Source organism: Symphalangus syndactylus, chromosome 19 (assembly GCF_028878055.3).
Source record: "Symphalangus syndactylus isolate Jambi chromosome 19, NHGRI_mSymSyn1-v2.1_pri, whole genome shotgun sequence".
In the NCBI taxonomy this organism is placed as follows: domain Eukaryota; kingdom Metazoa; phylum Chordata; class Mammalia; order Primates; family Hylobatidae; genus Symphalangus; species Symphalangus syndactylus.
The window spans coordinates 77,634,986-77,660,813 of record NC_072434.2 but is presented as its reverse complement, the minus strand read 5'-3'; the positions used below and the strand labels follow the sequence as shown (position 1 = coordinate 77,660,813).

Sequence of the window (25,828 nt, the reverse complement as noted above, 5' to 3'; positions counted from 1 at the left end):
CAGAGAAAGAAAACAAAATGCCCGTTGAGAGGCTTAGGGAATGAATCCATGTACTGTGAACAGTTATGTCCAAGATGTGACTTGGTCCACATCACAGATTGGGTTCGATTGCTTTATCCTTACCTGCATCTGGGGAGCTGTTTTGTATGCAAGAGTGATGGCACATCTTGTGGAATCCACTGTGAGGACAGTTAATAGTCATAGGGTGGGCTAACAGTGCTCTACTATGAGTAGAGAAGAGAGGAGTCACCGTATCAGGGGTGAGGCAGAGGTCACAGAGCCAAAAGGACTATGGGAAAAGGATTTTCAGTTAGAAAAACAAAGTGGGGAGCTCCAGATGGGATTCCTGGCTGTGGTCCTTCCAGTCAGTTGCTTTCTCTATACAAAAATATTGTCCATCCATGAACTCCCCTTTTCATGAGGAAATGTCTGTGAGCTGCATGGGTTATTCTTCACCTCCTCATTGGAAAATTTTAAAAATGTATTCCAAGGGGCATAATTCTGTTGGCCTCTGTACTTCCATAGGCTAGTTCTCCCTCACCCTCCTAGTGGTTTCCAACACATGAACCAATTTCATGGTATAGAGAAGACATTTTCAGAGGCCTGAAACAAGAACTGAGTCTGGCTATCCGTTAAGAGGAAAAAGTGGAAGGACAGTGATGTTATGTATTATTCATGGGCAACCCATCCTCTAGGCTAAGTAATGAGATTCTGCCCATTTTTATCGCAGCCATTTCTCAGCATCGTGCTGTTTGCCTTGGCTGGAGCCGTGGGGTTTGTAACACATTACCTGCTCCCTCAGCTCCGCAAGCATCATCCCTGGATGTGGATTTCACACCCCATTCTCAAAAACAAAGAGTATCATCAACGGGAAGTGAGAGGTTAGTAATATATCCCTCATTTAAAAAAAAAAAAAGGAGGGGTAGGTATACATTAAACTGGAGAGCATGTGCAACAGTCTGAATGTACTTAATGCCACAGAACTGTACACTTGAAAATGGTAGATGGTACATTATGTGTATTTTACCACAATAAAAAAGAAAAAAGGATAACGTGTACCTTGGAGTATATGGTATTTGTTCCCAGATATTCTAGCCAACCATAACAAGAAAGTTAAAGCCAGGTGAATCCGAAGAATGTTTTATACAAATATTAATTGGCTATTGGTATTGTGGAAAAATTATATCATTCACACTTGAAGATTATGCTGTTCCCACAAAAACTGACTGGGGCCTAAGAAGAGCATCCCTTGACCATGCTCCCATCTGTCATGAAATGGTGGGGATGGAGCAGGGTCTGACCAATAACTTTAAGCACTCCTGAACGCTTGCATTTTCTTTAGCTTGCTTTGTTCATCTAGGCATACACCTGTATCTACACTTGGTTGACTTAGCAGTTTCCATGGGTGTCTCTGGCTATGATCATGTAATAGCCTGGTAATCACAACCATTTCAGAGCCTTAGAGAAGAAATAGATTTCTTCTAGATAAGAAGTCTTCTAGAAATTTTTCTGCTAGGTCTTTCCTTGCTCTGTAATTCCGTGTTCTGTGCTTGAATGGATGGAAGAAGACTGATTTATCCACAGTTTTAGACCCATCAAAGTTATTGCTCACAGATTATAACTGCTGTCTAATGCTGCTGATTCTGCACAGAGCTGTTTAGCCTATGTAACTTCTCAGTTGTTAGCGAGTTATCTAATTGTCTATAGGTCCAGGCATAAAGATAAGTGAGGGGCACCAAGGTTTGTGGACTTAAAGTACTGAACTCAACCAAATCTGTCACCAGCAACTTTAGTAGACTGGTATGACAAAAGGAAAAGGGGGAAAATAATTTTTAAAATTTTTAAATATGCAAGAGTCACTGAAGATGCTGTCCAGAATAGAGAGTGCTTCCATAAGGAGCATCTCTGGGTGGGCACAAGGAGCCGCCTTAGTTAGAAACAGCCCAAGTAGAAAAACTGGCTTGTTCAGTGGAGACAGATGGCCTCGCTGGGCTGCTGGGGTTTAGAAGTGCAGGGAGGGTAACTCAGACTTCTCTCCCCTTGGAGACTTACTCTTCCCACCTACAGAATCAGGAGCAGCATAAGGATGGAGCTGCATAGTTTTAAATGTTCTGTACAATTTCATGTGCTACTTAAATGCAAATTATTATCAGTATTAGAAAAACTGAAAGAAGATAGACTCAGAGAAGGTTCCATCTATAATGGTTTGTATATTTTAGTCCACTTGTAGAGGAAAGTCCCTACCCCAACAGGTGACTGCCTGTGGATACATAGAGGACTCTGATGAAAAAGACCAGTTTCTATAGAACTTCTGCAGCCTTCAGGTTATATTTCCCTTTCATTCAAAAACCTCTAGAAAGACTAAGTGTTGGTGAAATTAGTGGAGTGTTTTGGCGTTTGTTATTTTGACATTATTGGTAAGTTAGTTGATGGAGATTTGAAGTAAGAAGCTTTAACTGCATATCTATATTTATATCTGTACCTGTACCTGTACCAATACCTTTACCTATACATTTCCTTATATTTTTACTTTTGTCTGCATCTATACCTTTACCTGTCTGTAACCTACACATTTGCCTATACCCATACCAGTACTTACTTCTATACCTTTACTTTTACTTCTATACATCTTTATCTTTACCTATACCTAATCTTTACCTGTACCTGTATCTATACCTTTACCTTTATCTATACCTATACCTTTATTTTTATCTATAACTTTCCCTGTACCAATGATGATACCTATACTTTTACCTTTACCTGCACCTATACCTGTGCCTTTCCCTATACCTATTCTTAAACTATGCCCATGCCCATGTTAAATGTACATATTTAAATACCTTGCGGTGAGCAAAAAGAACCTGTGAAGCTGAAGGAAAGGAAAATGAGACAGATTAGACTTGGGCTTCCCTTAGTGTGTGGCAGTTCAGAGTGTAGAATTCAACAATGAAAGACAGGAGTGGGCTATTAACAATTCGGTTTCTGTTTTTTGTTTTGTTTTTCATTTTCTCCCCTGTATCTAAGACAGCCCCATTTAAATTAAAATCATTTAGCTATTTCAAGCCTACAAGGCACTTTTTAGTACAAGATTCAAGAACAAGTAAAGTGAGCGTGTTTGTGTGTCTGACTTCCCTTCTCGGAGGGCGAGTGAGTGGGTGCACTGAGTCCCTGTGTATCCCATAGACGTAGGCTGGGAGGGGTCCACACTTGCTTACACAGTGTCAGGCAGAGGCTCTGTGGAAGTTTCTCACTTATACACTAGCTATTTATAAGCAGCCTGAAATCTAGCTGGGAGTCACAGGTTAGACAAATTAGGTACATGACGAAAAACAGATTCCATTTCAAAATTAGGTGTATTAGAAGGAAAACCCGCAGACACAAAATTTAAAACTGATTTAAGCCCAGTTACCCATTCTGGTGCCATTTGTGTCCTGAATTTCCTTGCCTCTTCTTCCTGGACTTCTGCCTCTTAGGTTTTGACTCTTCATTTTTTTCCACCAGCAACAAAACATGTACAGGAAACTCAGGCCAGGCACACAGCTTTTCATGTGAAAGTGATACTCACATCTTCTTTCTCATAGGAGCACAGAATATTGTCACTGGGAAAGAAGGCAGGGCAGAGCAGGACTAGCTAGTGTGTAGCCCACTGCTGGGACACAGTGGTTCCAGGGCAGACATCACTAACGGAGAACAGAGTCCTAGAACTGGGCTGGCGGCAGACATTTCTAATCAACTGGAGCACTAAGATAAGGCATATGTGCTGCCCCTGTCTTAGAGTTTATTATATAATCCTATCCCACCATTTTACATAGATGGAAACTGAAGCCTGGGGACAGAAACATAACTTGGGTCCCACTGATTTTGTGGCCAGTGAGTGAGCCCAGGTCATTTCACTACCCACGTTGCTCTCATTCTGGGTGGGCAATCATGTACAGCCTGAATGTGGCTCTTAGGCTGTTTTTGCAATCATCACTACCCAGAAGAGCCATAAGGCTACAATCACAGTAGGTCCTGTAAAGTCTGACATGCCATCTTCTCATGCTAACACTGCCAGGCTTTCTTCCCTGATTTGATAGAGACTTGCCACAGTCGATTCTAGGCATTCTTGTGGCTTCTCAAACACACCACACTCTCTCCCTCTGCTCTCCTTGCTCCCCCCTTGACTAAGGATGCCATTCCTCCAGCTTCACTAGACTGACACCAGGCTGCTCATGCTTCAAGTCTCTGCAGTTTTTTTTTTTTTTTTTGAGACTGAGTGTCACTCTGTCACCCAGGCTGGAGTGCAGTGGCACAATCTCGGCTCGCTGCAACTTCCTCCTCCTGGGTTCAAGTGATTCTCCTGCCTCAGCTTCCTGAGTAGCTGGGATTACAGGTGCCCGCCACCACACCCGGCTAATTTTTGTATTTTTAGTAGAGCTAGGATTTCACCATGTTGGCCAGGCTGGTCTTGAACTCCTGACCTCAAGTGATCCGTCCACCTTGGTCTTCCAAAGTGCTGGGATTACAAGCATGAGCCACCACGCCCAGCCCAGGTCTGTTTAAAATCAGCCCCTCCGGAGAAGTCTTGTCCCGACCACCTAAACCTGACTAGATTCCCCACTGCTCCCTGAGCCTCCCTTCCATAAGCACTTTTAACCACTGGTGCCTAAGGTAGACTGAGCTCCATGTCTGCTAGCACATTCTCCTCCTCCAGTGCTCACGGCAATGCTTGGTGTAGAGAGGGAGGCTCACAAATGCTGAACTGCATTTAATGTAACCATCATCACTCTGTAGTCGCTGGAACAAACTTTAAACTTGGTGCATATACTTCCTTTTGGCTTACTTTCCTTTCTGCATACTTTGAGTAGGTACTTCTACTTGGTAGAATGTGGAGATACCAAATAATGTTGGTATAAAATTCAGACTATGATAAATGGAAATGGATATTATAACTGAAGTTGAAGACTGCACGTTGAAACATATCTTTTTTAGTCAATTTATTTCTTTACCTTTGAGACTAATTTATTGAAAGTAAATATTATCTCCTCCCAACCTTGATATGCTGTTTCACCAGTATTTGAATTAGGAGAATAAAATTCTATCACTTATAGTACAGTTCAGCATCAGATGAATCATGATGGTCATGTGGACACAACTGAGTTATATTAATGTGTATGTGTGAAGTTGCTCCTTTAAAAAATTGCCATATTTCCCACCAATCTAAGTTAATCATGCTGAACATGAAGACAGCACTATAGGCAACAACATATTATTCTAACTTGGAGTTTTTGAGACTAAATGTTAAAGGAGCACTCATATTTTTAGAAAATAAAGCAAATTAATTTTCCTGAATTATGATAATCATTCCAGACAAATGACTTTATTGATTGATCCCAGTCATAAAGAAGAACAAAGTTGGACCTGATTGAAAATTTGTTTTATCTTAAAACTTTCCAAAGGAATTATTTCAAAAAGCAAATATTGGGGTTGAGTCACATTTCACATGGTCCTCCAAAGTAATGTTTCCATAATATTATGATTCTTGGCTTTTAAGAATTAAAAATTGTGACCTGATTTGATGACTGTACTCTTACCATAAAAATGGGTTACAATGGAGTTAAAAGAGATTGAGACAAGGAATAAGTACAATATTGAGATTCATTTATTTACTTGTTTGTTCACGTAGAAAATGCTTACGGATATACTATTCACTCATTCAGAAAATAATTATTGAGTTCCTACAAGATGCCAAGCCCTGTGAACCAGTGACGTAGGAATGACTAAGATGTAGTTCCTGTCATCAAAAAGCTTATAATCTGGTAAATAAGCCTATGACTGTGTCACTGTAGAAGAATTGTGACTGCTACACACATACAGTAATGCGGGCCGTGACACTAGGTTCTGCCCTGCAGGAAAGACAAAGAAACAGTAGCTGGGCATGATGGTATGTGCCTGTAGTCCCAGCTATTTGGGAGGCTGAGGCAGGAAGATCGCTTGAGTCCAGGAGTTAGAGGCTGTAGTGCACTATGATAGCGCCTATTGAATAGCCACTGCACTCCTGCACTTTAGCTGGAGCCACATAATGAGTTTCTTTCTCTGTTTTTTTTTTTTTTGAGACGAAGTCTCACTCTGTTGCCCAGGCTGGAATGCAATGGCGCGATCCCAGCTCACGCAACTTCCACCCTCTGGGTTCAGGCAATTCTCATGCCTCAGCTGCCCTACTAGCTGGAATTACAGGCGTGTGCTACTACACCCTGCTCATTTTTGTAGAGACAAGGTTTCACTATGTTGGCCAGGCTGGTCTCGAAATCCTGGTCTTAAGTGTTCTGCCTGCCTCGGCCTCCCAAAGTGCTGGGATTACGGGCGTGAGCCACCGTGCCCAGCCGAGACTCTTTCTCTTAAAAAACAAAGTAAAAAGAAAGAAGTAGAAGGCTGATATCCTAAGTGAGGAGCTTACAATTAATTTCATGTATCATTGCTTAAACCTTTCCAATTTATTGATATGCCTATAAAATGGAAAATATATGGAATTATATAATTAAATGTTGTGTTGGTATCTGGTGCATGGCAGATAGTCAATAAACATTGGAGGAGAAAATTAATGATTAATGCTTTGTAAATTCACTAAAGGAAGGTTTTCTATAGGCTGACAAGGGCATACAAAGCCTCTTGAAGTAAAGGGTAGTTTGGAGGATTCACATGTACCCCTGTACAGTACTGAAAAGCTTAAGCTATACTTTTTGGATGCATTAGAATAAATTTAAAAAGATAATATACATTATAAAACATATAGGCTGGGCACGGTGGCCCACACCTGTAATCCCAGCACTTTGGGAGGCTGAGGTGGGTGAACCATGAGGTCAGGAGATTGAGACCATCCTGGCTAACACGGTGAAACCCTGTCTCTACTAAAAAAAAAATACAAAATTTAGCTCGATGTGGTGTTGCACACCTGTAGTCCCAGCTACTCTGGAGGCTGAGGTGGGAGAATCGCTTGAACCCAGGAAGCAGGGGTTGCAGTGAGCTGAGACCACACCACTGTACTCCAGCCTGGGTGACAGAGCAAGACTCCCTCTCAAAAAATAAAACAAAACAAAAAAACACATCAATTAAACATCTATTTAAATTGTAATTTAAAAAAAAATCCACTACTACAAAACATTCACTAATGGGTCCCAAATTTGCAATTCTTATATGAGATTTACTTTACATTTTAGCAAATCTTGTCTGTCAGTTTACAGATAGACTAGTTTCTATGTGATGCACATGATTCTGAGAGCTCTTGCTTTTTATAATGTATTTTTCACTTATATCAAAATAATAGAGTATTAAAAATCAAATAGAACAAGTTGTAATGAAAAGCAGCAGACTCCTGTCAACTCCACCCTCCTGCCCCATTTCTGATTTTCCCTGTACAGAAAAAAAATGCTTTCTGCTCTTTAGGTATCTCTTCTGGTATTCTTCTAAATAATGATCGTGTGCGTGTTCTGCTACTTCTTGGTATTTTAGATTTGTTTATCTACTGACTTTGCATTATAAAAGATAAGAATTTATCTCTCTTATCTTCCCTTATGCATTAGCATTTTCACATTCCTCCTTCTCCTAATATAGTTTTAATATTTTTGTTGAACTTCTACTCAGGCTCTTTTTTAACTCTTAAGTCTACATGTTGTTCACCTCTGAGACCACTAGTATAGACCTTGATTATATTTCTTATTCAAATGTTTGTTTTTGTATTTGCTCACCATTCCAATAGCTATGTAGTATATTTCTCATTCCAACTTTCCACACAGACGAATCTGTCAGATAATCTATTAGCTCCGTCCTCCCTCCCTGACTCCCTCCTGGAACCTGCTGCAAATTTCTGTTTGTTGTTTCCTCCCTTTTTTGGAGTGAAGCTTGTCCTCAGTCGCTCCTGAGAAGAGGCACATGAGAGGAAACTTTCGAGACCTCCTCTGCTCAAAGTGTTTTATTCTACTTCATACTTCAGACAGTTTGTAGTGTGTAGCCTGCCAGGGTGTAAGCATTATTCCATTGTCTTCCAGCATCCACTGCTGCTGCTAAAAAGTCTGAGGTTTTTTGACTCTTCGTCTTTTGTATGTGACTAGTTTTTTCTCTGCAGAAAGCTTTTGGGAAGTTTAGGAGATAATTATAATGTTAGGGCCCAGCCTTGGACAAGACTGGGTGGGCTCAAACCCTGGTTCTGTCACATATTAAGTGTGCTTCGCCATTGTGATTCAGTTTTGTCTTCTATAATTGGGAATTCCTACATTAAATATAAAATCAATCCAAGAAGAAATGTAGCACCTTTAGCATAGTCATTGGCAGACAGAAAGCACTCCCTAAGTACATCCTCCTCCCCTTCCCAGGGTTCTGAAGTCTCATCATTTTCACCTGACTTTGTGCCTTGTTTCACCCATTGTGCTAGGCAGTTGGTGGCCCTTTATAATCTGGATGTACATGTCATACATACAGTTTTGAAATTTTCATCAATAGTGCCATAGTGCCATCTGAATGCCTTATTTCACAGAATTTGTGCAGTAATTAAGTGAAACTCAATAATATATGTAAAAATGCTTTCAAATGTATCTAGTGCTAGTTAAAGGAATATGGCATGAGAGGCATTGTCTGATTTTGGAACATAAAATTATGCGGGGGTCTTTGGAAAGAGGCTTTCTTTGCTGTGGCTAGAGGAGGAAGGATGTATTCCTTACCTCGCCTTTTTCCCCACATAAGAAAGATGTGGGGATACTTCAGGAAGTAGTTAGAGACTTGGAAAACTCTCCAAAGTGTTTTTAATTCAAAATTACTAAAATAATTTGAAGCATCAACTGAACTAGTACTAGCAAAGTAACATAGTCATCATGTGCTATGATACTGGTATGGGAAAGTGCATTTCAAATGCCAAATAAATGACTTCGAGCTGAGTTTTTAGAAACCAGCCTGTCAGTTGGAAGCCTGCTTTATTCATTATTCTCTCTGTTGCTATTATTTTCCTGCACCTTCTCTTCCCCTCATTTTCCCTTCCTCCCTGCCAGGCACTCTCATACTCTGGCTGATCTCCTCTAGTCCACTGGGAAACTTATCTTCCTGCATCAGTCTCCACAAGGCTGGAGGTGCCGCAGGGGTTTGGCAGTGAAGCCAAGTTACACTGCAGCAGGAGGAAAAAGAAAAGTGGAAATCAGTTACCTCTGCTTGCAGCAGAGGGAGGCAGAGGGAGGTCTGGAGAAGCTCAGGCCAAACTGGGCTAGCATTAAGAAAGACAGGACTAGGCCGGGCGCAGTGGCTCACGCCTGTACCCCATCTCTACTAAAAATGCAAAAATTAGCCGGGCATGGTGGCAGTTGCCTGTAATCCCAGCTACTCAGGAAGCTGAGGCAGGAGAATCACTTGAACCCGGGAGGCGGAGGTTGCAGTGAGCAGAGATTGTGCCATTGCACTGCAGCATGGGCAACAAGAGTGAGACTTTGTCTCAAAAAAAAAAGAAAAAAAAAAAGATAGAAAGACAGGACTTGGGACAGAGCTCAATTGTTAGCTGCCAGCCTCAGATTCCAGCTCTCCAGCAAGCCACAGGGTGTTTATCCAAGACTCATTAGGATTCTCTTAAACTGCTGATAAACCTAATGCAATATGGAGCTAAAATGAATGGCCAGTAGTGGGAGGCATACTTAAACAACTAATACTAAAAATCAGGAAGTTTTAATATGCAGCGTGCAATATATGCACAATGGTCCTACAGTGGCTTTGGGCTATTAGCACAACAAACATGGGAAAGGCTAAAGAGAGCATTTTGAAGAATGTTAGTTCTCAGCTGCAGTCGGTGTGGCCACTGTGGTGAGCCCTGACTCAGTCTCCCTAAAGTGGGTCTGTTGGAATCTTATCAGAAGTAGCTTAACCATCATAGCTGTCTGTGATAGGATGATATATGGATAGGCCATGGAGAAAATAGAAAGGGTGTTTTTAAGTAACCTTGTAATTTAAATAACATACAAATTACACTTTACCTGAGGGAGGATTTCTTCTGAATTGGACATTTATTGAGCACCTGCTATGTCCTAGACACTGTTCTGGGCATTGAGGATGCAAAAGTAAGCACGTCGTCCTTGCTCTTGGCAAGATGGTTATTCTAACGAGAAGCTCTGTCTATCCTGTGGCCACAGTGAGAGCATTTGGAATTCTCTCCTAGCCCTCTTTATGTAAAAATGTTGATCTAACCTTTTTCATGTGAAAAAGGTACAAGTGGTTCCATTCGCTTTTTCAGTTTTAAATATTATTATTATGGTTTGGTATTAATTGAGGGCCTTTCTGTCAAGAAAAGAAGGCACATTTCACACTAATTCTGCCGAGTTTCTCCTGCTTTTTGAGGAAATGTGAAGGACACATTTTTATTCCCACTGAACTAATGAAAAAAAAAATCAATGGGGTGGTTTTGGGGAAATGAACATTAAAAAAATTGGAGTAAGACTTTGTATCAAATGAATTTCCAGATGTATTAAAGATTTTAAATGTTTTTTAAAATGAAGGAAGAAGAAAGAAACCAGAATAGCACTGCAAGAAAATGTAGGTCAAGTTATATCATCTTGGTTGAGGAAGAGAAAAAGAATTTTCTAAGCATGATGCCAAAGTAAAAACCCACTAATTAAACAAATGAAAGTTTTTATTCCTTGAAAAACATAAACTTTAATATTCTGATTCTCTCACGTTGCTCTTCCCTACCTTGTATTTCTTTGAGAAATTTACCATGATGTTGAACCTGATAATGTTTATCAATTCATTCAAAATATATTATTGTGTTGCTGGGACTGTGTAGGATGCTAGGGACCTGGAGAGCAGATATTCTGAGAAAATGAAATGCTTTGGCCAGAGGCAAACCCAGTACCCTGCAAAAGAAGCAGTACCCACTGTGGGGAAGCATCAGCTTCTCCTCAGACTTTGTTCTACTAGGCATCTTCTTAATTAAGTTATTAATCCATCAGTTAATCAGGTGTATTACCTGAGATTTCCTGAGTGGCCACTATGGACAAAGTCTGAATGCTGACTGTGACTGAGAAGGACGGCCCTGGCCCCGCTGGCTGCAGCTGCAGCCCTCTGGAGAAATGGTCATTCATCCCATGGAAGAAAATACAATGAAAGAAACACATAGGAGGTTGGGAGGGAGTGCAAGGGAGTCTTAATTTAGATCTGAGGGGAAAGGAAGGGCTCCTTGAGGAAGTGATATTTAAATTGAGGCCTAAGTAAAGGAAATGGAGTGGAAAAAAAAATATATATATATATAGAGGCCTAAGGATAAGTGGAGGAAGAGGATTGCGGGCATGGGACTGGACCATGGGCAGCCCTGAATTCGCTTACTTGAAAAAGAAAAAATGACAGACTATGGGTTCATCCTAAACGGAGATCAAGGGCTTTGAGCAGCAAGGATGATGTGACTTCCTTTACCCTCCATTCATGCTACTGGTTTTGTAAATGAAGCCTATTTCTAAACAACATGTGTACATGTTAGTGCTAAGAACTTGATGATAGCTGAGGTTTGACCCAGGAAGACAGATGAGAGTGAGAAAAGCTTACAGAAAAAAGCAATTGTCTATAATAAGGGGATGATAACAGCGCAGATGTGTTCATTCCACTTTGCAGAGTCTTTCTGCCTTAGATGCCTCAGGGGTGACACCAGGGATAGTTGATTCAAGCTGCATCCCCATTGAAATGCGTCTGGCCCTTATACAGCAGGAAGCCCTGTATCCTTGCAGCTTAAATCCAAATTCAAGGTTTGTATTTGTGAAGATTGTCTTTCTAAAGCTGAAAACATCCTGAGGCTTTTTATTAACTTTTAATTATGGAGAAGAACTTATTTTAGTAGCATAAAGAGTCTAAACAAAACATAACCTGAAACCCTTTAAGAAAATTTAAAGCTTTTAATTCTAATGAGTAATATATAAACTTGTAAATGGTATAATTAGTTTGCATTCTTTTTCTCAAGGTCCTAATATTCCAGAGAAAAGAGAAATAATCATGCTAAAGTATTGTTTTTTTTATGGTCCCTTTGCATATTTGAGACATTACAGAAAGGCAGTTACAAAATATCATTGCAAAGATTTTCTTTTTGACTTGACTTTGTGTGAACCCTAACACAATCTGGGGATGCAGGAAGCACATTTGCCATGCTGCTGCATGCACAAGCCCTCCTTTTTCTAACTTTTCATGGTTGTTGTATGTGAAAGGAGTAAGTTTAATCTTTGAGGAATCAGAATTCTGGACTTAAACTTTTGTTTTAGCTTCTTCTTACATTATTATTCATCTTTCAATGTGTCCCTTTCTACTTCCAACTATAAACATTCAGTATGAGTTTCATTTATCTGTTAAATGTTTTCCTCATCTAGAGATTGAAGCGTGTCATTAGAATAAATTGCTGAGATTGGTAGAAGCATTCTAAGATAAGTAAGAATTAAAGTGAAATTAAGGCCAGGCATGGTGGCTCAGGCCTGTAATCCCAGCATTTTGGGAGGCCAAGGTTGGTGGATCACTTGAGGTCAGGAGTTCAAGGCCAGCCTGGCCAACATGGTGAAACACAATCTCTCCTAAAAATACAAAAAATTAGCCTGGCGTAGTAGCACGCTCATGTAATCCCAGCTACTTGGGAGGCAGAGGTTGCAGTGAGCCAAGATCCTGCCACTGGACTCCAGCCTGGGCAACAGAGTGAGACTCCATCTCAAAAAAAAAAAAAAAAAAAGAAAGAAAGAAAGAAAGAAAAGAAAAAAAGTGAAATTAATATCCTATCAATATGCAGCATTAACGGAACCTGAAGTCAAAAGTTTGGGCTTGGTGATCCCTGGGATTTGTTCTCTACTCTGTCATTTCTTGATATTTATTTTAACTTGTTTCCTCACCTTTTCCCATCTCTGCTTTGACTAGATGTTGTACTCAACACCCACGAGGAAAACCGTGCCTTGGGATGAATCTTTACCTGAAATGTTTTATTTCATTTCTGCTTGCTGGTGTATGCTCATAGTGTAAACACATTTGCTGTCCTCTCATCTAGAGATGCAGAGTTAATCCATGGAAAGCAGTGGTAGTTTTTATATGACATTTAGATGTCAGCAGCTGTCACTTTCATTCCTTTGAAGTACCGTGGGCAGTAAACTAGAGCTGAATTATGCAGTTCAACCTGGTTTCTAACTCAGTCCTTTTCTGTGACTCTCCTGTTCCTATAAGAATAATAGTAAAGGTTTTGTAACTTATCAATTAACTGGTTTCCAGTTCCCCAAAATATTTTTTCCCTTCGAAAGTCCAACGTAGAGCTCCTTTATAGCTATCATCTTGCTTTGCTTCTAAGTAGAGACTCAATTATCACCTCTTAAAGATCCCTGGCCTCAGCCCATCTCCATATGTGTAATTGTGGCCATATAGAATGCAGGGCCTGCCAACAAAATGCTGTTCTAATGTCAGACAGCAGAATGGTACTTACAGTCCAAGTCTTCCTAAAGATTAAATGTTTTAATCACTTGCCTTAAAGTTGTGTCTGTGATATACAGTTGACCTTGAACAACACAAGTCTGAACTGTGTGGTCCACTTACACATAGATTTTTTTTTTTCAGTAAAAGTTATACCTAGTGCTCCTGTCTCTCCTGCCTTCCCTTCCACTTCCTCCACCTTTTCACCTCTGCCACCCCTGAGCCAGCAGGACCAACCCCTCCTCTTCCTCCTCCTCCTCCTCAGCCTACTCAACGTGAAGATGATGAGGATGAACACCTTTATGGTGATCCACTTCCACTGAATGAACAGGAAATATATTTTCTCTTTCTTACGATTTTCTTAATAACATCTTATTTTCTCTAGCATGCTTAATTATAAGAATACAGTATATAATACATATAACAGATTAAATATGTGTTAATCATCTGTTTATGTTACCAGTGAGGCTTCTGATCAACATTAGACTAATGGTAGTTAAGTTTTGGGGGAGTCAAAGTTAAATTCGCACTTTTTTTTTTTTTTTATTATAAACTTTTTTTTTTTTTATTATACTTTAGGGTTTTAGGGTACATGTGCACAATGTGCAGGTTTGTTACATATGTATCCATGTGCCATGTTGATTTCCTGCACCCATTAACTCGTCATTTAGTATTAGGTGTATCTCCTAATGCTGTCCCTCCCCCCACTCCCCACCCCACAACAGTCCCCGGAGCGTGATGTTCCCCTTCCTGTGTCCATGAGTTCTCAATTCGCACTTTTGACTGTGCAAGCGTTGGCGTCTCTAACCTCCCCATTGTTCAAGGGTCAACCATTGTTTCACATGCTCGCACACACACCCTCCCCAGGTAGTTCAGATGGTTAGAATCTCACTGAATAAGTATTTCACTCTCCAATATTTGGAAAGGCATGGATAGTGAATTCAGAGCTTATCAGTGTTGTCTCTTTTATTTGAAATTCATTGTTTTATGTGTTTCTGAGATAAGTAAACTGAAATTCTTATGAAAAACCTACTTTTGTTACCATGACCTGTGGTAAATTCTTGTAGACTGTAATGGGATTATGTCCCTCCACTCAAATCAATCTATCTCCACTCACTGGAAAATGTCATTTTCTAAAAGTAAATGTGACAAGGTTTTGAAAATCTGGTTCTTACTCCCCCATCCAAATGGTGCCCAGGCTATTCTACAGTGATGACCCAGCCACTCAAACGTTTCCTTTAATTCATATGTTTTTCTAATAGCACTGGGAAGAGATTGGCTTATATTTCTCTTTATTTACATTTTTTTTGCAGGAATCTAGCTAAGGTTGTCATGTCTCTCTGAATTGGTGACAAATGTTGATAGAACTCTGTAAATGTATTTTTATAAGCAGGCTGAATTGCATTTGATGTGATGGCCTCAATCTGACACTGTTGATCTCTTATAAACTGAGAAATCAGAAAAAGTAATTTTGTACAGAAAGAAACTTAACTATAACTGATTGTACTTTATGAGAGATTAAAATAGGAAATGTTGTTTAATACACTACAGTTACTTTTTTTATTTTGTAATCAGAAAAGTACTTCAAAAAGACTGCTTTTTTCCCCCTAGACCCTCTGTTAAATGTAATTATCCAGAATTCCCTCAACCACTAAAAATGATAAGATAATAAACATTTACCAAACCCCAACTCTCTGGCAGACATTCTAGTAGGTACATAGTACCTACCCTTAACAAATTCAGAATCTAGTGGGAAGATTCGTATTTAAGTGAATAATTACTCTATGATGTGGCACTTACTAAAATTATAGAATTCACAGGGTACAGTGATGGCATGAAGGAATAACATTCTTTGCTTTGAAGCTAGAAGTAATACAGGTTGAGTACCTCTTATTTAAAATGCTTGGGACCATATTTTTGATTATGGTTTCTTTTGGATTGTGGCGTATGAGCATTTCTTTAGGTGTCATGTCAGTGCTCAAAAAGCTTTGGATTTTGGAGCATTTCAGATTCCAGGTTTTTGGATTTGGGATGCTAGACCTGTATATACAGAGCACCTGGCTCGATGTCTGGCAGACACCTAATGGGTATTCCATACATGGGACTTCAGTAGAGAACCGAAGGTAGGGAAGTGGTGGGGTCTGCCCAGGAGCAGGCAGCAAGGGGGTGCACGGCTTATAAAGAATTTTAAAACAATAAAAATACCAATTAAAAGTTACCCCTTTTACTGTTATCATGTACTGAGAATGCTAAACACTGTCAGTGGTAAATCCCCCTCCTACCAGAATGATGCTTCAAATGCCCTGCTCCTGGCAGCTTCTGGTAGTGACTGTATTGGAAGCAGGGGGCTCAAAGGGGCCTGAGGTCTCCAGAAGGTGAGACGCCAGGTCCTGTAAACAGATTAGGAATTTCTCAAGCAGGAAAGACTCAGGGTCATTCCAGGAAAGCATCTAGCACACATAGAGGCACATAAAACATCACGGTTCACTCCAGTGCTGGGGGAAATAGAAGTCGTTTTCAATAAATGGTGGCAGTCAATCAGATATTAACATGGAAAAAAATGAGGCTTGGCCCCTGTCTTACACAACACACAATAATCAATGCTGGATAGTTTGCTGATCTAAATGTGAAAGATAAAGCAATAAAGGTCTTAGAGAAAACCATAGGAGAATGTGATCATGATCTTTTTCTCTTAAACATAGCACCAGCCAGGCGCAGTGGCTCATGACTGTAAACCCAGCACTTTGGGAGTCCGAGGCAGGCGGATCACAAGGTCAGGAGATAGAGACTATCATAGCTAACACAGTGAAACCCTGTCTCTACTAAAAAATACAAAAAAATTAGCCAGGCATGGTAGCAGGCGCCTGTAGTCCCAGCCACTCAGGAGGCTGAGGCAGGAAAATGGCATGAACCCAGGAGACGGAGCTTGCAGTGAGCCAAGATTGTGCCACTGCACTCCAGCCTGGGCGACAGAGCAAGACTTCATCTCAAAACAAAAAAAACAAAAACAACAACAAACAACAACAACAACAACAACAAATAGCACTGAAGGCCCTAAATGGGAAAAAATGAGAAGTTGTAACATATTAAAATTATGTATTTCTTTTTTATAAAAGATACTATTAAAAGAGTGAAAATCTAACCATAAAATGGGAGAAGATTTTCTTCATGCATATACTGGCTAAAGACTCATACCTAGCATGTATAAAGAACTCCCAAAAATCAATAAGGAAAAGACATATAATCCAATAGGAAAAAGAACCAGGCAACAGAATGAAGAACTGCTTCACAAAAGTGTGTATCCAAATGGCCAGTAAACAGGTAAAAAGATACTCGTCTGCATGAGTCATTAAATAAATGTAAAATAAAACCATAATATGATACCACTCTACACATGGCAGCATGGCAAAAATTAAGAAGAGAGGAAACATTTTGGCAAAGATGTGGAACAGAAAGGAACTCTCTGGTACCATCTGCGGGAGTGTAAATTGGCACAATACCTTTGGACAATCCTTTGTCATTGTCTGCTGAAGCTTGCTATATGCACACCTGATAACCTATGAATTCTACACCTAGTTATATACTCTATAACTAGGTTTTGGTGACTGGAGTAAACTTAAAAAGAAAAGGAAGATAAGGTTGTTGAGAAAATGAGTGTAGCTACATTTTTAAAAAATGAAAATATTTTCCGGGTAGTACCTGGAAAATAACCAGCATCTGAAAGAAAATATAAGGCCAAAAGAGGGTATTTTTTTCATGTTTTTGAGACAGGGTCTATGCTCTGTTGTCCAGGCTGGGGTGCAGTGGTGTAATCAGGGCTTATTGCAGCCTCAACCTCCCGGGCTCAAGCAATCCTCCCACTTCAGCCTCCCAAGTAGTTGGGACTACAAGCATGCACCACCATGTCCAGCTTATTTTTAAACTTTGTGTAGAGACAGGGTCTCCCTATATTGCCCAGGCTTGGGGTATATTTTTAATGGAAGATATTATAGCAGTTTTTTTTTCTGATGAGAATGATTCGGTAAAGAGAAGAAAAACCAAAGTAATGCAGGAGAATGGGGGATCATTGCAAGAGACAAGTCCTCAAGTAGACAGATAAGAAGGATTGGAATACAGTGTATACATCTGGCTGGGTTAGGAAACAGTTTATATGCATAAAAGATAATTATAATTTTTTAGACAAAAGTGATTAAGAGCATGGAAGACAGAAAAGAAGGGATAGATATGCAGAGAGTGAGCATGTGGAATCAACCCAGTTTAGTCCTTCAGTCCTTTAGTCTCCATGTATAGAGGAAGATCATCCAGAAAATGGCTCTCAAACTGGAGCATGTATCAGAATCATTTGTAGGACTTGTCAAAACACAGATTGCCTTGCCCAGGGCCCAATCCACAGAATTTCTGACTCAGTGGGTCCAGGATTGAATCTGAGAATTTGCATTTGTAACACATTCCTAGGGGATGCTGGTACTGCTGGCTCTGCTGTTCCTGAAAGTACTCCCTGAGTTCCAGGAGAATTTGCATCACCTAGAAGTTTATTAGAAATGTAGAATGTCTGGCTCCATTCCAGACCTACTGCGTCAGACTCTGCATCTTAACAAGGGACTTATTTGCATGTTGATGTTTGAGAATCACCATTTAGGACAGTGTTTTTCAGCTTTGCCCTGAAGTGATTTCAACGTACAGCTATGAGAAGTGAGAAGAGCTGGTTTAGGATGACTCTGGGTATATTGTCTGCATGGCTGAGTGAATGCAAGAATGTATGAGGAAGAGAAAGTGTGTACAGGTTGACAGTGTTACGTTTGTGACATGTTGTATTTGAAAGTTCCTTTGGGACATCAGATGAAGCTATTCAGTTGATTAGTTAGATCTGAAGTCCAGGAGAAAGATAAGATATCGAGTTATAGATTTGCGTGTCATCAGCATGGAAGTAATAATTAAAGTTACAGGTGTTGAAGACATTATCTCAAGAAGATAAGAAAAATAATAGGGGGAGAAGGAAAGCAGATGACCAGGGATAGGGGAAGAGGAGACAACAGAGGAAATGGGAGAAGGGTAGGGCAAAAGGTTTGGGCACAAGCCGGGGATGGTGGGATGGGGAAGCTAAGGGCAGAGCGAGTTTTCAAAAGAAGGGAGGATTTAGTGATGTTTTATGCCTCAGAAAAGTCCAGTAAGAGAGACTGAGAAGTATCAGTTATTTGACCATCAGGAGGTCACAAGAGGCCCTGCCACATGCAGGTCAGGGCAAGGGTAGCTGCAAATACCCAGGGGCAGAGGTGTCCCCAGTAAGTGGGAGACACGGAAGTGGGAACATCAGATATTGACAAGCTTTCCAAGAAGCTGAGAAGTACAGAAAAGGCCAGAGTGAGCTCTAGAAGGAGGTTCAGGGTGGAAGGTGAGTTTTCCACACAGAGAAGACTGGGATCTTGCCATTGGCCTCGGAAAAGAGCTAGTGATGAGGCAGGGAGTGGCTACTGAACCAAGATGGCAGGAGCATAGGATGCGGGACATCGGTGGAGCTTGGCTTCAGGAGGAGCCAGAAGCAGATATGAGTATAAATGAATTTGCAGTTGGAGGGAATTTGTACCTCATAGACTTTATTTTCTCTAGAAAGTGGGGGTCAAAGTCATTTGCTGGGAGGGAATGCAGGAGGGGTCTTGAAGATTTTTTTTTACTACTCTACTACTCTAAGATGACTTGATGTTATATGACAGCCCATATACTTTCACAACATATTAAAATCCTTTAATCTATATGTAAAATGTCTAATATGTCTAGACTTTATTGTGTATAAAACATTCATTATGAAATAACACATTTCCAAATCCACTCCAGAAAAAATTATACTTTGTCCATTAGGAATATTCAACATTGAATTCCTACCCAGCATCCTTGCTCTTTGAACTTTATTCTCCACCCACTCTTCCTCCCTGTTTCATCTGTCGCTAAAACTTCTTTTTATTTTTATCTGGATGATTTCTCATTGTCTCTTCTATTTATTAAGCTCATTGTTGGAGTGTTTGTTCTAATAATACTTTATTTCCAATATCTTGAAGGACTTTCACTCTATCCTCACCATTCCTAGCCCATTCGAATGAATTCTTTTCAAGTAAGATTTCTGAATGCCAAGTCTCTCTTCGTATATATATATATACATACACACACACACACACACATATATACACATATATATACATATACACACACACACACATATATATATACACACACACACACATATATTTTTTTTTCTTTTTTCTGAGATGGAGTCTCTCTCTGCCACCCAGGCTGGAGTGCAGTGGCACAATCTCGGCTCACTGCAACTTCTGCCTCCTGGGTTCAAGTGAATCTCCTGCCTCAGCCTCCAGAATAGCTGGGATTACAGGCACACGCCACCATGCCCGGCTAACTTTTATTTTTAGTAGAGTTGGGATTTCGCCATGTTGGCCAGGCTGGTCTCCAACTCCTGACCTCAAGTGATCTGTCCACCTTGGCCTCCCAAAGTGTTGGGATTACAGGCATGAGCCACCGCACCTGGTCTCTCTTCATATTTTTAATCAAATGAAAGTAGTTATGTTTTTGAGTTACAAAGATGATCTATTCTTATATAGAAATATGAGCCATATCAAGTAGAAAGTAAAATAGTTTCTATTTGTGTGTGTGTTTATGGTGCTTCCTGAGATCCGTCATGTAGAGCCCCATTGAAGCTGATTGGAAACAATTTGTCTGCTAATCCTGGATAAGAGACCCAGAAGGAACAGGCTGTTTTGTCAGCTTGAACTTTTTCTCTTTTGTGAGTTGTTCTTGTGCAACCCAATGTAAAAACTACATAACTCTCTTTTTAACTCTAGGTCATTGTAGGGTGTAGTTTTTTTCACTATAAATTGCTGGAGACTGTGATTCCAGAAGTGTAATGGAGTTGCCTTGCACCTTGCAGATTTAAGCTTTGAGGCTTGCTGTGGAGAGCATGAAGCCCACTGCAGAGCTGGTTCATTTGCTGGTGGATGGGGGCCCACTGCAGCCTCCCGATTACAGACAGACAGAGAGGAGGGGGCAGGGAATGAGAGGGGCCTACCCAAGGGCCCTGGGCCTGAACCTGCTGTGCTCTCCTCAAGATGGGAAGCAGAGGAGAATCCTGGCTCTTGTTCCAGATCTGAGAGGCAGGGATGAAGCAGTTCCCCACCCCTGAATGTGACCTAAGGAAGTTTGTGCTCTGACCGCTCTGACCGCTCACACCAGCTGCTCCTCCTCCCCAGAGAGAGAAGCACGGGCTCCCCAGATGGGCAAGCATGCATTCCTCATTACCCCATCTCCTGCTGTGAGGAGTAGGAGGTGGAAAGGACCTCCTCCCCCTCAGCAGACTCAGAGGATGGGCAGGACACAAAAAACTAAGGCTCAAAAAGATGAAGCTAATAATTCAAGGTCATTCACTAGTGGTTGGTAGAGACTGAATGCAAACCCAGGTTGGTCTAACTTAAAACGTTAGCCGTTAATGGGAATAGACTTCAATCTTTATGGTACTTTCTTTGTTGTAAGCACTCAGAAGAAGTTAATAGATTCATAGTGGCTGGGGTTTGGGAGTCAGCTGTGTCTTATTTGCATATATTGCCCAGGGATTTGTTTGTGGTTTAAAGATTAAAAAGAGAGAGAAGAAAGCCCAGAAACTAGCTTCAGCCACAGAAGTGAACCCTAGCTTAAAAGGAGACAGACATATGGGATTTTTTCCAACTCTTCATCCTTCACCTTCCACCCTTACTACTCTAAGATGACTTGATGCTATGTGACATTCCATTCATTGGTCTCAGTAAATTATATATGAAGAAATCAATTGACTTGAACAATTGGGATGCTGGTCTATATTACTATATGTATATTATTATTTATGAACTGTGTAGAAGCAAAGCTAACAGTTGCTGCCTGGAAAAAAATGGTATATCATGTCTAGTATCATGAGTTCTTAATTAGCAGCTTTTGAATTCAAGGGAGGGAATATTACTTACTATTACCTGTACTTAAAGAAAAATACTTTGATCGGTGGTTGTTCTAAGTGGTTTTTATATTTCTTTCAGATGTCGCCCATTTAATGTGGTTCGAAAGACTCTATGTTTGGCTTCAGTGTTTTGAAAAATACATCTTGTACCCAGCGCTAATTTTGAATGCCCTCACTATTGATGCATTTTTAATAAGCAATCACCGGAGACTTGGTACCCAGTAAGTGGTTAATGGTTTATCCTCATAATGATTTGGGTCACATTTTCAAAATCGAGTGAATTTTCTGTAAACAGTCTGCAGAAGAAGCCAACCTTTACCGACTGTTATTGGCCGTGTAAAAATAAGCCATGGTGGTCTTTTACTCAAAACCCAGTGGAGCTAGACAGTTATTGTAGAGTGACTGGGGTGCAAATGAAGTTAGATCTGCTTGAAATGATGTTGTGAATAAATGTCAGTAGATTTGAAAATCATCCTGCAGAAGCTTAGTCAGTGAGCCTTAATAAGAAGACGGAAGCACAGTGTGAGTCCAGGATTCCTGGAATTCTTAACATCATGCTTAGAGCTTTATGAACTGCCTCGTGTCATTTCATTTAGCAAATACTCTATCATTTTGTGCTTGTGGGAGGGGGAAATTAATCACTGTCACTGCTGTCTCTGAATTTATCAAGAGAAGCCTCGTAATTTAAAAACTGGCACAGAGACTTCATACTGTCAAGATGCCCATGTCTTTCAAAGCATTAACAATATACAGTTGAGTTATTGGTTTCATATTATTAAAATTAATTCTGAATTTACAACATGGAAATCTCCTTAACAATCTGTAGATTTGTCATTCTGATGAAAGGCGAAAGTTGCTGGTCAAAGAAGTTGTTAGAGTAGGAGGATGTAAAAGAGATTCTTTCCCAGATTTGCTCATTAGTCACGTTGCTTAAACACTATGTATCCAAGTCAACCCTGATGCATAATCCCAAACATACTAATTCAAACCTGCTCTTCCTTTCAGGGTGTCATGAGAACAAATTAATATTCTCCAAAGATTGAGCAGGCTAAGATAAAAGGCATTTTAATACTCTGTTGGACTTTGAGTAGATTCGTAGTCACACAAAGCAGACACTAAATGAAATGATCCCATAACCTGTCCTTATTGAACTCTGTCTTCCTTCTAGTCCAGACCTGTTTCTGTCAGACCAGGGCAAGAATTCTATGTTCTTTGATACTTAAAATTTTAGACTTCAAATCCAGGGATGAGAATTAGTCTCACTGGCTTTTAAAAAGCAGATGATTGGACTTCAGACCCCTTATACAGTTCAGGTGAGACCCAATCTAGGCTATGACCAGAATTTAGAACTTCGTGAGCTTCTCTAGGGCAGGGATTCCCAGTATGGTACAGTCCTGGTTGACCCTGCAACTCCTCCCGAAAACAAGGCAGAGCCACAGTTTCTCGAATGGGAACACATATTCAAAGCCAGAGTAGCAAAGAAGGTACCAGTGCCCCTCTGGGAAATCCAGCTAAAGGATTTAAAGTTTTCCCTGTTCAACTTCAGGACAAGGACCTTGAGCTAAGCCTGTGGGGTTGAGGCCAAGTTGTTAGAGAAGGCAGATGCAAGGGCTAAGACCCCAGCAGAGTCAAATAAATAGTTCAGAGAGGGTCCATTTGGAAGAAACATTATTCTCCATCCCCTGTAATTTTTTTCCAGACACTGAAGTCAGAAAGGTGCACCTTACCTGTATAGCTCTCAATATCCTCAACTCCCAGATGATAACATCAGCAATTGTTTCACTCAGAACCCAAAGCTGGAAATTCCTTTCTATTCCTGATGCATCTGTAGAATTAAAAACAAAACATCTTTCGAGGTTTCAGGCACCCTACTAGACCAACTGTTCTCAAACAGGATAGCAGGAAACTATATCAGTATCACTTTGAGACCTTTTCTAAACTAGAGAAGCCTAGCCCCTCCCTGTGATTTTTGAGAGCCATTGTACTAAATAGTCACAGAGTGAACTTTTCAACAGCAGGCACTGTTTCTTATTCAACTTTTCAATAGCAAACCACTAGTAAGTGTTAGAAGGATGAATGCATGAACAACCAAGTAGGGTTTTGGTAAATGAATGAGTCGGTGATCTGGGGTATCTTGTTAGGTGCTTCTGTTTCTTAGCCTGAGCTAAGAGGATGCTCTCCATCTGTTCCAGGGCATTGTTCACCAATTGCTACCTCAGCCTTAATAAAACCTTCAGCTTAGTGCAGTCTATCTTCACGTAACATCCTGCATAAGTTCTTGAAAACTGTGACTTTAATCAAAACCAATACAAAACCAAATAAAACAAATTGTACTGTGGGCTAATTGATAGAAACAAGAATTACGTTCCATAGCGTATTTCTGGTCACAAAAACATCACCAAACTTCTAAATAAAGACCAAAACACTTTTAATGTTAAACATTGAAATAAATGTGAATGATACATACATTTAGGAAAGATTAATAAAAAAATAAAGATAATTATTTACCCATATATTCCAATTCAGTGTATCCAGTGGCTGGAGCCTGTCCTGGCCGCTCAGGGTGCCCAGTGGGAACCTATGCTGGACAGGATGCCTCCCATCGCAGAACACACTCACACCCACACTCACACTCGCTCACACTGGACCATGTCGCACATCAGTGCACCTACTGTGCACACCTTTGGGATGTGTGAGGAAACCGGAGAACTCAGAGAAAAACCCACACAGACATGAGGACAATGTACAAACTCCACACTGACAGTGGGGTCCTGGCCAGGAATCCATTTTTTTCCCCATCAATGTTATACTGAAACAACATTGAATGAAGCAACGTTATTTGAGGACCTGCTGTATACAATGATCTGAGCCATTAATGGTAGCCGTTACTATTGCAATTATAAAAGCCACGCACATGAGTCCTTAAGATCTCCCACAGTTTGAACCAGTCATCCATACTAAACATAAAATGGATGCAGTTCATGGAACCTCGGTCACAGAAACAGAAAGTTAGATTTGCTTCTCAACTGGATTTTGCCTGAATAACCCAGAAAATCAGCAGTCTCCCCTGAAAACCAAAATATCCGTAAGTCTTCAGATACCTTATCATTGGGGTTTCTCCACAGGGCTTTGGCTGTCCCACAGGGGTTTTTAGGTTTTTGTACCTTGGGCTGTTGTCAAAGGCAACTGGACCTGAAGTCATCTTTTCATACTGTATTTTCATCCTGGGCATTAGTTGCGCACTGGAAAAGGAAGGCCAGTTATGGAGCAATGTTCAGCCTTGCTGCAGGAACACAGAGGGCTCTAGGTTGAGGCTAAAGACAGACTTTCCCATCTGATGTATGCATGGAATCAAGTGCTAGTTTTTCTCAGAAGCAAATCCAAGCCTGCCATACAAGGCCTTGGGCAAACCTCACCTCACACATCCTGGGGCAAGGTGGAAACAACTGCAGTCCTAGGTCTGAAGGCACAAAAAACAGCAGATTGAAGCATATGGAATTTCCAACATTATGTTTTTTATGACAAAAATGACAATTTTGTACTTCTTAAATAACCTCATTCTGAGATAAGATATTCATAAGGCTGATAAGGTTCCTGAATCCAAGATGCTTCTAGGTTTAGGGAAATTGAGGCATGGCCCCAGTTTTCTATACTGAGCCAGGGAAAGAAAGCCTCTCTCTTACAAGTGCACCCATTTTCTAGAAATTTTCCCACCTCTGTCTTGCAGTTGCCAAATATCATAGCACGTTAGAATTGGAGGGAATCTGGTGAAAATGTGCAGTGTCTTTCTTCAGAAAGCTAGGCCCTTCAAGAAGGCACTTGCAGCCGGACACGATGGCTCACACTTGTAATCCCAGCACTTTGGGAAGCCGAGGCAGGCGAATCACAAGGTCAGGAGATCGAGACCACGGTGAAACCCCGTCTCTACTAAAAATACAAAAAAAAATTAGCCGGGCGTGGTGGCGGGCGCCTGTAGTCCCAGCTACTCGGAGAGGCTGAGGCGGGAGAATGGCGTGAACTCAGGAGGCGGAGCTTGCAGTGAGCCGAGATTGTGCCACTGCACTCCAGCCTGGGCGACACAGCGAGACTCCATCTCAAAAAAAAAAAAAAAAAAAAAGAAAAAAAGAAGGCACTTGCCTGCTCTCTTGGGCTACACCGGCATGTGATCATTTGCCCTCCAATCTCAAGATGGATTGTTCACTGTTGACCTTATCATCTGGAGAATTGTACACGTGACACATACTCCCTACATGGGTAAATAATAATCTGACTCCTTAGGCAAGAGCACTCAGGACTGCAGTCCTCAAAACAAAGTCCTAGAAGGGTATTTCTTTGCCTGTTTTGCTGAGCTCCTTAACTGAAAAGGCCCATTCCATGGGGGAAAAACACATTGATGATACAATGTTAAACAACAAA

The 25,828-nt window shown here is 40.7% G+C and overlaps 1 protein-coding gene across 3 annotated transcripts in view; it reads left to right on the top strand.

Annotated features, from left to right (window-relative positions):
- The window catches only part of PCNX2 (pecanex 2), a 352,029-nt gene that overhangs the window by 169,431 nt on the left and 156,770 nt on the right, over nt 1–25,828 (top strand). For all 3 annotated transcript variants that reach the window (XM_063614016.1, XM_055234937.2, XM_063614015.1), the window contains exons 19-20: nt 731–881; nt 21,492–21,633. In XM_063614016.1, coding sequence (XP_063470086.1) covers nt 731–881; nt 21,492–21,633 — 293 coding nt within the window. The remainder of the gene's footprint in view (nt 1–730; nt 882–21,491; nt 21,634–25,828) is intronic.